The following is a 15,700-nucleotide window of genomic DNA, read 5'->3' as shown; positions in this document are numbered from 1 at the left end:
AAAAAAAAATGAAAAAGAAAGGAAAAAATTGGGTTTTCATTTTTTTAATTATTTTTAAAAAATATTATTAGTTATGTTAAATTAAGTATATTTTATATGATATTTAAAGGTTTATTATTATTTTATTTTTTTACCTTTAAAATAAAAATAATATATTTAAGATTTATTATTATTTTATTTATTTTTAGGTCCCTTGACTTGACCCTTTTCTTACAAACACTTGCACGTGGCATCTTACTGTAGCGACGTAAAAATTTTAGCTTAGCTTGGTCGCTAATTGTGGCGATTTATTGGAAAAAAGTTTGAAATTTGACGTTTGATTTTTGAAATAAACAGGAGTCGCCACGATCCCTTTTCCTAGGTGTGATCGGACACCTATTAGATCTCTTATTAAAACAAATAAAAGGTGAGTTTAGGTCTACGTTAAAATCCAGAGAAAAATTTAGGGTTCGAGTCGATTCTGCGAGGAAGGTATTAGCACCCTCGACGCCCAAATTTGGTATCTTATTAAACACATGTTGTCTTGATTTTCAAAAATACGAATTCAATTTGACATTTAAGTGTGATCCGATTGAAGGAAATGAGAAGTTGCAAGTTTTTTGTTTTTAGAAGGACGTCCGCTTTTAACACGAGCGATTAATTTCACCCAACATAGCGATGAAATCGATGACTTAATGTTAAAATCGATACATTGCCTTATTCTTAAAATTAAAATGTAAAAAGTTTTTAAAATGATAGTAAAAAAATCCAAGAATATTATTGTAAAAAAATGCGAATAATGATGTGAATAATAAAATATATAAAATATAAAATATAAAATATTAAAATATCAAAATATTAGAATAATAATAATTAATATTGACAAATAAAAATAAAATAGAAATAAAAAAATGTACATAATATATATATATTAGAAATAATAATGATGTTTAAAAAACAATACTATTAATAATACTACATAAATATGTACATATATAAAAATAAATACGTGATAATATTAAAAATATGTACATAATATAGTGTTAAAAATACATACATAATATAGTTAAGATATATACATAAGATAACATGTAGAAAAAAAATATAAATAATATGATATTAAAGATATATACATAAAATAGTATAATATATATACGTAATATAGAATTTAAAATATACCTAATATATTAAAAGAATATATATAATATAATATTAAGAAATATAATAATAACAAAAAGGAGAGAGAGGGAGAGGGTGGGTGATTTCCTACCACAAGGTCGACCATCATCGTCCGGTCATGGGACCATTATTACCCCTACGGCCCCACCATACACGGTAACCGGACCTCAAAAACTTTTTCGGTAAAAATGGATAAGCTTCCTCCTTTTATTTTTACTTTCGGATAAAAGAAACAAAATAAGATTGAAAGAAAAAACGATAAGCAAACAAAGAACTTAAAACGAGAATAGACAAAGAAACCTCTTTTGTTTTGATCTTTGATTAATCTCCAAAAAAAAACTAGCTTCTCCAAAAACTAGCCTTTACAATAACTCTTCTCCTTGATTACTTTAAAAAGAAACCTCTCCAAAAATCCTTTACAATAACTTTCTCTCCCAAAAACTCTCCCAAAAAACCTCCCCCCATAGACAAAATATGAGAAGGCTTATATAGCCATTTACAAAATATTTTTTTATTGTTTATGTCTTCATTTATAGGTACAAGTGGTGGTGGAGCAAGTGTGGTTAGTGGAGTAGGTAATGGAGCAAGTGTGGCTAGTGGATTTGGTGGTGGAAAAGGTGTGGCTAGTGGAGTTGGTGGTGGAAATAGAGCGGCTAGTGGAGTTAGTGGTGGAAAAGGCTAAGATTTAGTTGAGAACAGTTTAGGTTGTGGGCTAGGGTTTTTTTATTTTGATTTGGGCTTAGGGTTTGGGCCATTGGGGTTTTGATGTAAATTGGGCTTTGGGTAGTTAATATTTTGGGTTTTGGGTTTAATTTTGGTGGGTTAGGTAAGGCTAAATTGGGTTTTGATGTAAATGGGCTAAAATTGGCCTACAACAGCTACCCCTCTTTGCTTATTATCGTGTAACGAGAATAAAGCAAAGACACAAAGAAAGGCCAATTTTGCCCGGTCTTACTAAGTATGGACTTCTTTGGTGCTCTTCTCATCCAGGTAGTCTCTTTCCAAACCGCTGTATCTTGTTTTCTTGATCAAATCCACTGCATCTTCTGATATATGCCTTGTAGCTTCGATCTACTCTAATGTGACTTCAAAAAGATAAGATTTACAGCTTCAATCTGCTCTTCCATCGCTTTAGTCAGATAAAGTTTGTGGTCTTCTCTTCTGCAACTTTTAGAAAGGCAAGATCTGATATCCTCGATCAGCTCCACTGCAACTTCAATTAGCTTCACTGTAACTTCAGGGATATAAAATTTGTGTCTTCGATTAATTCCAGTCTTTATTCTTTACTCAGCATGTGATCCTGAGCTTAACTCATTTCTCGCAATATGAATTGACTCTTTAAAACTAGACATTAAAAACAGAAATTGAAAATAGCTCAGCACGTGAGCCAAGGCTCAACTTACCTCTCGTAATATGAGTTGATTTTTGCAAAGCATTAATTAAAAAAAAACATCAATTGAAAATACCTCGGCGCGTGACCTGAGGCTCAACTCACCTCTCGCAATATGAGTTGATTTTTTTGACAAACATAAATTGAAAAAAAAGAAATTGAAAATATCTCAGCGTGTTCTGAGGCTGAACTCACCTCTCGCAATATGAGTTAATTTTTTTGGAAAAATAATATTTGAAAAACAGAATTTGAAAATACCTCAGCGTGTGAGTCAAGGCTCAACTCACCACTCGCAATATGAGCTGATTTTTTTTTGAAACACAGAAATTGAAGAACAGAAATGGAAAACACCTCAGCGTCTTGAGGTTCAACTCACCTCTCGCAATATGAGCTGATTTTTGACAAACAAAAATTGAAATTACCTCAGCGTGTCTTGAGGTTCAACCCACCTCTCGCAATATGAGCTGATTTTTTTGAAAGACAGAAATTGAAAATACCTCAACGTGTCTTGAGGCTCAACTCACCTCTCGCAATATGAGCTGATTTTTTTTTAAAGACAGAAATTGAAAATACCTTAACGTGTCTTGAGGCTCAACTCACCTCTCGCAATATGAGTTGATTTTTGACAAACAAAAATTGAAATTACCTCAGCGTGTCCTGAGGCTCAACTCACCTATCGCAATATGAGTTGATTTTTTTGAAAAACAGAAATTGAAAATACCTCAACGTGTCTTGAGGCTCAACTCACCTCTCGCAATATGAGTTGATTTTTTGATGATAAATTGAAAATACCTCAATGTGACTTGAGGCTCAACTCACCTTTCGCAATATGAGTTGATTTTTTTGAAAAATAAATTAAAACACAAAAATTGACAATACCTCAGCGTGCCCCGAGGCTCAACTCACCTCTCGCAATATGAGTTGACTCTTTAAAACTAGACATTAAAAATAGAAATTGAAAATAGCTCAGCACGTGAGCCAAGGCTCAACTCACTTCTCGCAATATGAGTTGATTTTTTTATGATAAATTGAAAATACCTCAATGTGACTTGAGGCTCAACTCACCTTTCGCAATATGAGTTGATTTTTGAAAAATAAATTAAAACACGAAATTTGACAATACCTTAGCGTGCCCCGAGGCTCAACTCACCTCTCGCAATATGAGTTGATTTTTTAAAAAAACATAAATTGAACAGAAATCGAAAATACCTCAACATGTCTTGAGGCTCAACTCACCTCTCGCCATATGAGTAGATTTTTTGATGATAAATAGAAAATACCTCAATGTGACTTGAGGCTCAACTCACCTTTCGCAATATGAGTTGATTTTTTTTATTTTTATTTTGAAAGACAGAAATTGAAAATACCTCACCGTGTCTTGAGGCTCAACTCACCTCTCGCAATATGAGTTGATTTTTGAAAAATAAATTAAAAATACCTCAGCGTGCCCTGAGGCTCAACTCACCTCTCACAATATGAGTTGATTTTTGACAAACAGAAATTGAAACATCAAAATACCAAAACCTGTCATTTGGTGGAACTCAGGTGTCTTTTCCTTTGATTCAATACAGCTATCATCACATACTCTTGCTCTATTGGAGTACCTGTATATGTCATGCATGATGTTATCATGATGTGCACATGTTTATCTTAAATGCCTTTATGCCTACATGATTATGCTATGCGCCTTAGGCATGTTTGTCGTATGTCCCTTTCCGTCATGATTTTTGATGATTTGTGTTCATTGATTTGACTATTGACTTTCTCTTCAGGCCCTGTACCCGTCCTCTAGCTTCACGAGTAATCTGCGTTTCTCAGTTATCACTCTCTTGCCCCTGGTTGAACTTTGTCCTTACGTTGAGGCTCTTGTACTTATCAAATTCTCATCCAGGTAATGCTCAACATTTCTTTTGTTTGGAGCATGTCATTTCAAAATAATCTAGATCTTCAACGCATGAACTCTTCCACATTTCTTAATCAAGAATCTTTTTGAGTATGTCTTCTTGCGTATAAATTTTCGAGCTGCTAAAAATCCTTCAAATATTGTAGTCTTGCTGCTTGACTCACTTCTTGAATCTTTTTACTCCTTGGGCCCAAACCTGCTTCATTAGGACGCCCTTTCGGGTTTTCATCCTAATTTTTGTTTATCAAGACGCCCTTTTCAGGTTTTCATCTCGATCTTCTTCTTTTTTTTTTAATGCGTCATCACTCATTGCCCATCAGGGCTCTATTACTGACGTAGTACGCTACCCTATTGCTCGTTTGGTATTTTGACCCAAAATTTGAAGAAATAATCGTTTTTTGCTCAACCAACTTGCCCTACCGTAACTTCAGGGTCCATTCCACTGTAATTTGGGGATACAAGGTTGGCACTATCCTTAAACCATTCCACTGCAATTCTCGGTCAGAGGATCAGATCTCTCAGTAACTCAAGGGTGTATGATCGTAACTTGTTCCATTGGCTGATATTTTTTGATAGAAAATCTGAGGAGATAAACTCAATTTGAGCTCAAATATTTCCAACCCTTACACTTGGTAAGCTCTTGAACAACCGACTGGTTTCAGGTTCCTGTACTATTTAGAAGCTTTCAGAGTAATATGCAAAATTCCTTTTATAAAAGTATGATTAGTCCATTAATCATTATTTCAATGCGAAATGCTTGAAAAGGATCGAACTGATGGACAAGAAGAAAATTGGTTAAGAGCATAGCTCGAAACAAACAAGTTGAACAATGAGAGTAAATGCAAGTTTATTGGAAGTCCATTTTGAAAAGAATAAGATAATAAAAGATAAATTCAGAAATGGGTAAAATGGAAAGCTAAGTGCCCCAAATATCGCAGCCTGAGCTTCTCTGTACAAACTCCTTTGAGACCATTTTGAGTTCAACATGTGTTTAAGGGATTCAGAGTACTTTGTCGATGCCCCAAGACGTAGCATACTTCTTCACTGTCAATTCAAGTATAGCAAGACTACCATATGCCCCACCTTTGAACAAAATTTGAGCTGCCTTTTTCAGGTTTTCAACTCAAAACCCTTTTGGTCTGAAGGTGCCCTTTGCGGGTTTTCACCTTGACCTCTCCATTTTTTTTTCTTTTTTTCTTTTTTTTGCTTTTGAATGAATGAAGGTCACAAGGCGCCCTTTGCGGGCTTTCACCTTGGCCACTCCTTTTCAAGTATTTCTGGACTGAATCCGAATTTAGGATTGGATCAGTGTTCTTTCGGGGAAAGCCTCCTTTACCTTATAAAGTTCTTAAGAATCCATTTCCCTTTGAAATCCTTTCGTATAGAAAGGATCTTCTGCAATACCAAGTTCCTACTATGAAATTCCTTTGGGTGAACCATTTCCGTCATAACTCAGCATCATACGCGTTTAACCTTCAAACCCTTTTTTGCAGTCAAGTTTAATGAAGACATTTTACTTCATCCAATTCTTGATTAAATCAAAGCTTGGAGAAAAAGAATCTTAATTTCCATGGACAGAACCACCTCTAATGCCCCAGTGAAGGTCCTGGTCAACTTTAATAAGCACAAAGAGTAAAAGGTAGCTTCTTATGCCAATATTTACAAGTCTCGGTCACATTCTATAACTTTTCTTGATTTTTGTATTTTTCTTTTGGCAGCCTTTGTTGCATTGTGATATGACATTGTACAGTTACGCATTAAAACATGATTCTTTCTGGCATTTGATCTCTCTCTTTTGTTTTTTTTTCTTTTTGTTTTTTTTGTTTTTTTCTTTTTCTTTTCATGACTGTCGACTTTATAATATTGGCATATGAAGCTACATTCATCTTCTTAGTGAAGCAATTGACGGCCACGACGATGATGTCGACTGGAAGCTTTTAACGAGATCATCCCCAGAACATCTATGCCCCACCTATTGAAAAGTTTGTGAAGAGATGAAAGAAGCACGTGAGTCTTGATGTCATAACTGATGCCATTCCCTTCCCATGGTGGACCAACATGATCCGATCCTCATTGATCACTGGCTATTGCGTAACCATCATCATGTGTTCCTTAGACACCCTTATGGACCTCTTTCAAGATGTTCCTAAGTGCGTCTTAATATGATCGTGCGAAAACATCCTTGAATTCTTGAAAATAACTCAATAGTCTTGCCTTATTTCTGCGGTGGGCTAGGTTTCGATCTCTTTCCTAAGCTCACAATGTCAGCGACCCTTTGTAAGTTAGGGTCTGTCTTTTGTCTCATTCTCATCATCTTCACGATCGTAAGATAGACACAATCTCTGTCATCTTCAAAGTCCAGAGATCCTTCTAGACACATATCTTGCTCCAAAGGGAGTTGGTAACAGCGTCGCTCGTGACATTGATATTTGGGGACCTGCTGTGGGTGTGAAGGCAAATTCCAGAGAATAAATGATTCTAAGGATGATTATTTGTATAGGATGATCATGAATGTAAAATAAAAGAATAAAAATCCAAATAATAAAAGAATCTATAAATAGAATAAAATTTACTCAAAAAGATGCATTTCATTGAAATAAAAATCTTGGACCGGAACCTATTTCCCAAAAGAAGACTTATCACCTCTAGGTCTTAAGGCGATAAGTATGTTTTGAATATTACTCTAGATTAGCTTTAAAAGTACACGGATCTCTTCCACTATCCCATTGTTCAAAACACTCCCAAGTATGTGAAATTTGGAGGTGGGTGATATCGAGGTCATGGTTGAGTTGGGTACGAATTAGAAGCATAGTGGCTTCCTATTCCCACCACATGGGTTTCTGGCTCTTTTTTTCTTCATGGGTGCTACCCTTTTGAGCTCTCAGGGCATTCCATCCTTCCATTTTTGATGGCATTCTCTATAAGTTCCCCGGATATCACAATGTTCGCAAAGTCTTTCGTAGCACTTCCTACCAACTTGTCATAGAATGGTGCTCTCAGAGTATTGATGAAAATGACTATTATCTCAGTCTTAGTCAATGGTGGTTCCACTTGAGCCGAGATATCTCTCCACCTTTGAGCATATTGCCTAAAGGTTTCTGCTGGTTTCTTTTCCATCCTTTGTAGAGTCATTCGATCAGGCACCATATCCAATACATGCTTGTACTACTCACAGAATTCTGACGCCAAGTCTTTCCAGGATCGGATCTTTTCCTTACTAAGCTGGTTGTACCACCGAAGAGCCGATCCCACTAGACTATCTTGAAAACAATGTATGAGTAGCTTATCTTCATTCACATAGCCGGTCATCTTCCGGAAAAACATGATGAGATGCGCTTTTGGGCATCTTGTCCCATCGTACTTTTCAAAATCAGGCACCTTGAACTTCGGAGGCAGAATTAGATCGGGTACCAAACTGAGTTCTTTAACACCTAGTAAAAAGAAGACTTCGGTGCCTTCTATTGATTTAAGTCTTTCCTCTAAGCTCCTATACTTACCCCAAACATCATGATCATCTAATTTCAACTTGGCTATCTCTACTGGGTCATCCCAATCTGGAATATTGGGATCAACAGGATTAACTCCGGGGTTTGATACAGATATACCTTGCCCTAAATGAGTAGGTGGTACAGGTCGTTGCTTCAAGCCTACAGGCTCCTTTTGAGGACATCCTCTTTGCGTTACACGAACGTGAGGCGGGGTGAATCTTGGGGGATAAAACGGATCCTGATCATGATTAACTCTTGACTAAGGTTCTATAACATCAGGACTCTGCATAAGTCCATTCCCTTTAACAAAAGCTGACATCATCTCCATCATTTTGGCCATTTGATCCCTTTGCTTGAGTGATTCCTCTCGAGACCTTACCATCAGATCTCTTGTTTCCTGCTGTGATTTATCCAACTGTTCTTGCAATTCTCTTTGGGCCTTTTCCATTCTTTCAATTCTCTCATTGAATTCAGCCTCCATAGTTCTAGCTCTTAGCCGCGTCTTATATGAATGGCGTGATTCCAGACTCGTAGCGTCACAACTGTAGATCATACAGTTTCAGCCTCAGTGAATGATTAAGGGACATGTACATGCAATGAATTGATGAATGAATAAATGGCAGATGAATGTCAGTCATGAATATGCAAAAATTTGGTGTTAATTTCAAGATAGCCCCTATTTAGGCATTTCCTTAATCAAAAGAGTCTATTACATAACATTTCGGTCACTCGTATAATTGACTCCTCCATCAGAAACCCGTTTTTGGCAACCAATCTCTAATCAACACCTTCTTAACAAGATGCCTTAATGCATGATGAAAAATAAAAATACAGACAAACAACCTTGGTTAGCACAACACATATGAATAGAGAAAAACTGTGGAAAATCTAACAAATTAAGCTACTTGGTCCAATGGACTCGATTCCCTTACATAGAAAGCATAAATGTAAAAGAAATAGAAGGTAAGATGTGTTTTTTCCCGTGTACTTATTTTGGTGACTAGTAAACGGACAGAGGTTTGGCATGACTCTAGTTAAGTGGCTCGTACGGTTCACTATATGCAGTTTTGGTTCTAGATAGGTACTCAAATTGTCCGTACTGTCATCTACTAAGATTAGTACAGAGCCTCGGTCATGGCCCATCATAGGCTTACGAGATCAATTCGAGGGATTACATTTACTTATGCCTATGCGGAGGGACAAGTTAACTCACGAAAGCATAAGTTATATATAATCCGAAAGTATTCACTAGCTTGTGCGGAGGAACGAGTTAACTCACGAAGGCGTAGCGTTTACTTTCACTTAAAAGGGATGGAGCTCGGGTATAGAGCTCATGTTATGCAAAAAAAAATGCACGTGCACGGTGTGTGGGGAGAAACTCGCAAACCTTTTCTCTTTATTTAAAACTAAAAACTAGAATCGTAAAAACTTAGAGCTGAAAAATGGATGATAAACAAGTTAGAAAAATATTTACAACACGATACAAATGATTCTTCGAAATTTAAAATTTTAAGGATCACGACTAAATATGTTTTTGAACAAGGAATTTTTGCAAATTTTAACAACACATGCTTAACTCGACTCGACTCTCAAAAAGGGTCCCCAGTGGAGTCGCCAGCTGTAGCGACATAAAAATTTTAGCTTAGCTTGGTCGCTAATTGTGGCGATTTATTGGAAAAAAGTTTGAAATTTGACGTTTGATTTTTGAAATAAACAGGGAGTCGCCACCGATCCTTTTTTCTAGGTGTGATCGGACACCTATTAGATCTCTTATTAAAACAAATAAAAGGTGAGTTTAGGTCTACGTTAAAATCCGAGAAAATTTAGGGTTCGAGTCGGTTATCTTGCGAGGAAGGTATTAGCACCTCTCGCGACGCCCAAAATTGGTATCTTATTAAACCATGTTGTCTTGATTTTCAAAAATATGAATTCAATTTGACATTTAAGTGTGATCCGATAGAAGGAAATGAGAAGTTGCAAGTTTTTTGTTTTTAGAAGGACGTCCGCTTTTAACACGAGCAGTTAATTTCACCCAACATAGCGATGAAATCGATGACTTAATGTTAAAATCGGTACATTGCCTTATTCTTAAAATTAAAATGTAAAAAGTTTTAAAATGATAGTAAAAAATCCAAGAATATTATTGTAAAAAATGCGAATAATGATGTGAATAATAAAATATATAAAATATAAAATATTAAAATATCAAAATATTAGAATAATAATAATTAATATTGACAAATAAAAATAAAATAGAAATAAAAAATGTACATAATATATATATATTAGAAATAATAATGATGTTTAAAAAACAATACTATTAATAATACTACATAAATATGTACATATATAAAAATAAATAAGTGATAATATTAAAAATATGTACATAATATAGTGTTAAAAATACATACATAATATAGTTAAGATATATACATAAGATAACATGTAGAAAAAAAATATAAATAATATAATATTAAAGATATATACATAAAATAGTATAATATATATACGTAATATAGAATTTAAAATATACCTAATATATTAAAAGAATATATATAATATAATATTAAGAAATATAATAATAACAAAAAGGAGAGAGAGGAGAGGGTGGGTGATTTCAACCACAAGGTCGACCACCGTCCGGTCATGGGACCATTCTGCCATTGCCGTAAACCTCATTACCAGACACTAAAATGGGACCTCAAAAACTTTTTCGGTAAAAATGGATAAGCTTCCTCCTTTTATTTTTACTTTGGATAAAAGAAACAAAATAAGATTGAAAGAAAAACGATAAGCAAACAAAGAACTTAAACGAGAATAGACAAAGAAACCTCTTTTGCTTTGATCTTTGATTAATCTCCAAAAAAAACTAGCTTCTCCAAAAACTAGCCTTTACAATAACTCTTCTCCTTGATTACTTTAAAAAGAAACCTCTTCAAAAATCATTTACAATAACTTTCTCTCCCAAAAACTCTCCCAAAAAACCTCCCCCCATATACAAAATATGAGAAGGCTTATATAGCCATTTACAAAATATTTTTTTATTATTTATGTCTTCATTTGTAGGTACAAGTGGTGGTGGAGCAAGTGTGGTTAGTGGAGTAGGTAATGGAGCAAGTGTGGCTAGTGGATTTGGTGGTGGAAAAGGTGTGGCTAGTGGAGTTGGTGGTGGAAAAAGAGTGGCTAATGGAGTTGGTGGTGGAAAAGGCTAAGATTTAGTTGAGAAAAGTTTAGGTTGTGGGCTAGGGTTTTTTTATTTTGATTTGGGCTTAGGGTTTGGGCCATTGGGGTTTTGATGTAAATTGGGCTTTGGGTAGTTAATATTTTGGGTTTTGGGTTTAATTTTGGTGGGTTAGGTAAGGCTAAATTGGGTTTTGATGTAAATGGGCTAAAATTGGCCTACAACACTTACTATTAGTCCATGTGTCCTGACAAGTCATAAATTAACACCATTAGTTAGGGTAGAGGTGCTCGTGGGCCGAGCCTAAACATGATATTAACATATTTTATGATTGCCCAAGTCTGGCCCAACCCAAAATATAAGCTTAAAATTTTATCAAAACTCGCCCATATTTTCTAAAAACTAATCTAAATCCATTTAGGCCAGTCATATTATTATTTTTAAATTTTTAAAAAATATTTATATTATATTATTTTAATATTTAATAATTTTATACATTTTTATTTATTGAAATTTTTTATATAATTATCTTAATATTATTTTAATGTTTACATTAGAATAGTATTATATATTTAGTATAGATTTATTTTTTAATATGTTCTAAATTACATAATATATAAAAATATAAGATAAAATATTATAAACTTAAAATGGGCCAGGCTTGGGCCTTAAATGTATTTTAAACGAGCTTAATTTTTTTTGTCCAAGTCTATTTTTTGGGCCTAATATTTTTACCCAAATCCTCTCAAATTTTGGGCTGACCTTTGCACGTCTAAGTCAGAGGTTCTATATTGATAAACAATAGAAAATTATAGGTATCAAAATAGACATTTTAAAAGTAAAAGTACCACATTAAAAGATTTGATAAAGTTTAGGTACCAAATCTGACATTAAGCGTACCGGCAATTATCCTTATTGTAGGCTGTAGCCAAGACCCAATACATCTGACCGCGCTGAATCACAAAACAAACAAAGGATAACTCTTCTTACTAATAAACCCTAGCAAAGTTGTCGTGATTGGTGTATAAATCATCTTTCTTATTCGCTTAGCGGCTCTTTCGGAGAGAGAAGGAAGCACGTTTAAGGTAAAGACGATGGTGTCGGGATCAGGGATATGCGCAAAGAAAGTGGTGGTGGATGCCCGCCACCACATGCTGGGACGGTTGGCTTCGATCGTGGCCAAGGAGCTGCTCAACGGCCAAAAGGTTGTCGTTGTCAGATGCGAGGAAATCTGCATGTCGGGCGGACTCGTTCGCCAGAAGATGAAGTACATGCGGTTCCTTCGCAAACGTATGAACACCAAGCCTTCTCATGGTCCCATCCATTTCCGTGCCCCCGCCAAGATCTTCTGGCGCACCGTTCGTGGGTCAGTCTTTAATTTTCTCAGTCTAATCTACATTATATACATATTTTTTTTTATTTTGGGTCTGATTTTGTAAAATGAGGAGCTCAAGTGAAATGGGTTTGTCGAAATTTATGTTTTGTTTATATCTTCGAAGCAATGAGGCTAAACCCAAATAGTAAATTGCTTGCATTTTGAGCATTAGTTAGAAGAATGTTTGAGTTTGATGAGATTTAAGGTTAATGAATTTTGTAGAATGATACCCCATAAGACTAAGCGTGGAGCGGCTGCCCTCGCTCGTTTGAAGGCTTATGAGGGTATTCCTGCCCCATTTGACAAGATTAAGAGGATGGTCATCCCTGATGCACTTAAGTAAGTTTATGTTTTACACTCTCTTTGATTTTTATTGCTATTGCTATTGCTATTGCAATTCCCGTGATTCTGTTCTAATCTTTTCTTATAACTTTTGATTAGGGTCTTGAGGCTTCAGAAAGGGCACAAGCATTGCTTGTTGGGCCGCTTGTCATCAGAGGTTGGATGGAACCACTACGACACCATCAGGGTGAGTTTATCTTATCATTCGCTGCTTTGCCCTTGACTGTCCTTTAATCAATCTATGCCCTTATTTTTTGTGATAAGCACCTTTTGGAACTATTTGGGGGGGGGGGTTTAACTGTGGCTTAAGTTGTTTATTTAACTTTATATTTGCTTGTTTAGTTGTTGAGGAAAAACATCCATCAACTTGGGCATGAATGTTCTTTTTTCTTAGTGATTTTAGGAACTACGATAATATGAAACAACTGCAGAGGAATTAGTACCTTCTTAGGATAGGATGTTATCGACTAAGAGCTGTATGAATTTTCTTAGGCACCAAGGAAAAAGATCATGCGCATATTGTTATACATTTTGTCATTTTAGTGGGTCTAATTGGGCTTTGGTTTTATCATCCTTCTGATATGTAAGTCTTGCGAGTACTGGTATCAATGCACAAACAACACTAGGCTATCTGGTGCATAATGAATTGTCAATATATATCTAATGGGAAATGCCCCCAGTATTATACTAAGGGTTATTTCTTGAAATTATAAAATTGTGTTTAGATTATGTTTCTACTGTCTAATAATAAGATTTGACTTCAGGAGCTGGAGAAGAAGAGGAAGGAGAGGGCTCAGGTTGCATATGAGAGGAAGAAGCAGCTGAACAAGCTTAGGGTAAAGGCTGAGAAGACGGCTGAGGAGAAACTTGGTTCACAACTAGACGTGCTTGACCCCGTTAAGTACTGAATTTGTAGTGGATAGCTAGTTTTTTCTTACAATTTTGTTCAAGTTCTCTCTGTATGGGATTTGGTTTCACTGTTTTATTCTGTACGGGATTGTTGAATTTTGACAGTAATCCTCTCAATATATTTCACATATATTCTATCTCCAATGAGTGCATTAAATTCCTATTATTTAGATTGCTACAAAACATATGTTCTATCTCCAATGGCTACAAAACATGAAAGAGGAGATTAGACAGTGGCCCGAAGTTGAAAGTTTGTGATTGTTTTATTAGAAAGACAATCTTCTGGGTTCGATTTCCACAAATCCTTGTACTTGGACTAGGTTTGGTTGGACGGTAGCTGATCAACATTGTTGATATGTTTGCTTTGCTTTACAAAAAGAAAAAAAAGAAAAAAAAGAGTGGGTCGAAAATACAAAGTAGGTATTATCGTTAGTCAATTTTTTTTATTGTAGTCATCTGACTTTAATAAGTCTTCATTTTAGTCACTCCCGTTAATTCAATATTGTTGTACACTCATTTAATCACCCTAATTTTAATAAGTTTTCATTTTGCTCACTCATTTATATTTTAGAATTTTATTTATTTCTTAAAAAAAAAAAATCCTGAGATTTTGTAGGAAATTTGAGCTATTTAGTTGTGGAGACTGAACCCATGTTTTCCTTGTAACTCAACTCGTTGTAAAAATCCAACTTTTCTTTATTATGTAACCCGGTTTTTCCCTTTTAACTAGAAAGACAATTTAAAAATTAATTCCAAAAAATATCGAAAATTAAAAAGATAAAATGTTTCCATTTTGCCCAGATAATTCAATATAAAATATCATGTTTTCCTTTTATGGGAGAAAACTAAAATTAATTTTTAAAAATAAAATAAATTAAAAAGATAAATTAGTTTTTGGATAATTATTCGGTACAATGGAGTAAAAACTCCACAAACATATATAAAATGATACCAAGTGTCTTTTTAATTATTTAATTATTATTTTATTATGAGAAAATATTCGCACACAACCAATCAATTTTTAGACTCCATTAACAATATATAGGATAATAATTCATAGTTTTTTCCAGTAAAAATCCAAAATTTTCCTATAAAAACTCAGAAAATCCCAAGTTTTCCTTTTTATCGGAAAATAATTCAAATTAATTATAAAAAAAGAAAAAAACAAATTACATTTTAAAAAGATAAAATGAAAACTTATTAAAATTGGGCTACTAAAATGACTACAATAACATTGAGTGACCAACAATGTAAATGAAAAAGAAAACCGTCGACAGCAGGGTTCGAACCTGCGCGGGCAGTGCCCAACAGATTTCAAGTCTGTCTCCTTAACCACTCGGACATATCGACCTTGATTAGGAATGGCTTCATTTAAAATTTACTTAATCATAAGTTCCAACCCTAAAGAGAGGAGTGTAGATAACTGCCAAAATAAAATTTGTGTTGTCACCAGTTGGGCAGAGCAGAAAGGGTTGGTTGATTTACATACATCTTTGGGAGTTGGCCGACAAGACGAAATAAAAATGGAAACGGGAGAAGATGAAACCTTTACTAATAATAATATAGTATGACCAGATGGAAAATGTCAACAACATCTTCTAATGTTTGAATTAAATAAAATGTAAAAAATCGATTAATACTATCCAATTAAGCTTTTCTCTTAATTAAGTTGACCTTTAAAATAAATTGATAGCTAATTAGATATTGACAAGTGGTAACTTTTGGTTTAATCTAATAATTTTCTTTTAAAAATTAAAAATAAAAATTATAAAAAAAGAAAAGTTATAAAATATAAGAAAAATTACAAAAATATTAAAACTGATATAAACTTATTAAAATCATAAAACTTATAAAATTATAAAATTAATAAAACTTAATAGAAAAAATTAAAAAATTAAAATGATATAAACTTATAAAAATTATAAAAATTATAAAACTTGAACCGAACCGGTTA

The 15,700-nt window shown here is 34.2% G+C and overlaps 1 protein-coding gene and 1 non-coding gene across 2 annotated transcripts; one reads left to right on the top strand and one right to left on the bottom strand.

The window, feature by feature from the left end:
- Window positions 1-12,042: 12,042 nt before the first annotated feature.
- On the top strand, window positions 12,043-13,890 carry LOC108466893 (60S ribosomal protein L13a-4). Its single transcript, XM_017767250.2, has 4 exons — window positions 12,043-12,486; window positions 12,718-12,834; window positions 12,937-13,024; window positions 13,602-13,890. Exons 1-4 carry the CDS (start codon window positions 12,215-12,217, stop codon window positions 13,743-13,745), a joined length of 621 nt encoding a protein of 206 aa, XP_017622739.1. The 5' UTR covers window positions 12,043-12,214; the 3' UTR covers window positions 13,746-13,890.
- Window positions 13,891-15,014: 1,124 nt separating this feature from the next.
- TRNAS-UGA (transfer RNA serine (anticodon UGA)) lies at window positions 15,015-15,096 on the bottom strand. The gene has a single exon. It is a non-coding gene; the product is annotated as a tRNA-Ser (tRNA).
- Between the last annotated feature and the right edge of the window lie 604 nt (window positions 15,097-15,700).

Source organism: Gossypium arboreum, chromosome 7 (genome assembly GCF_025698485.1).
Source record: "Gossypium arboreum isolate Shixiya-1 chromosome 7, ASM2569848v2, whole genome shotgun sequence".
NCBI lineage: Eukaryota > Viridiplantae > Streptophyta > Magnoliopsida > Malvales > Malvaceae > Gossypium > Gossypium arboreum.
This window is presented reverse-complemented; position numbering and strand designations above follow the sequence as displayed.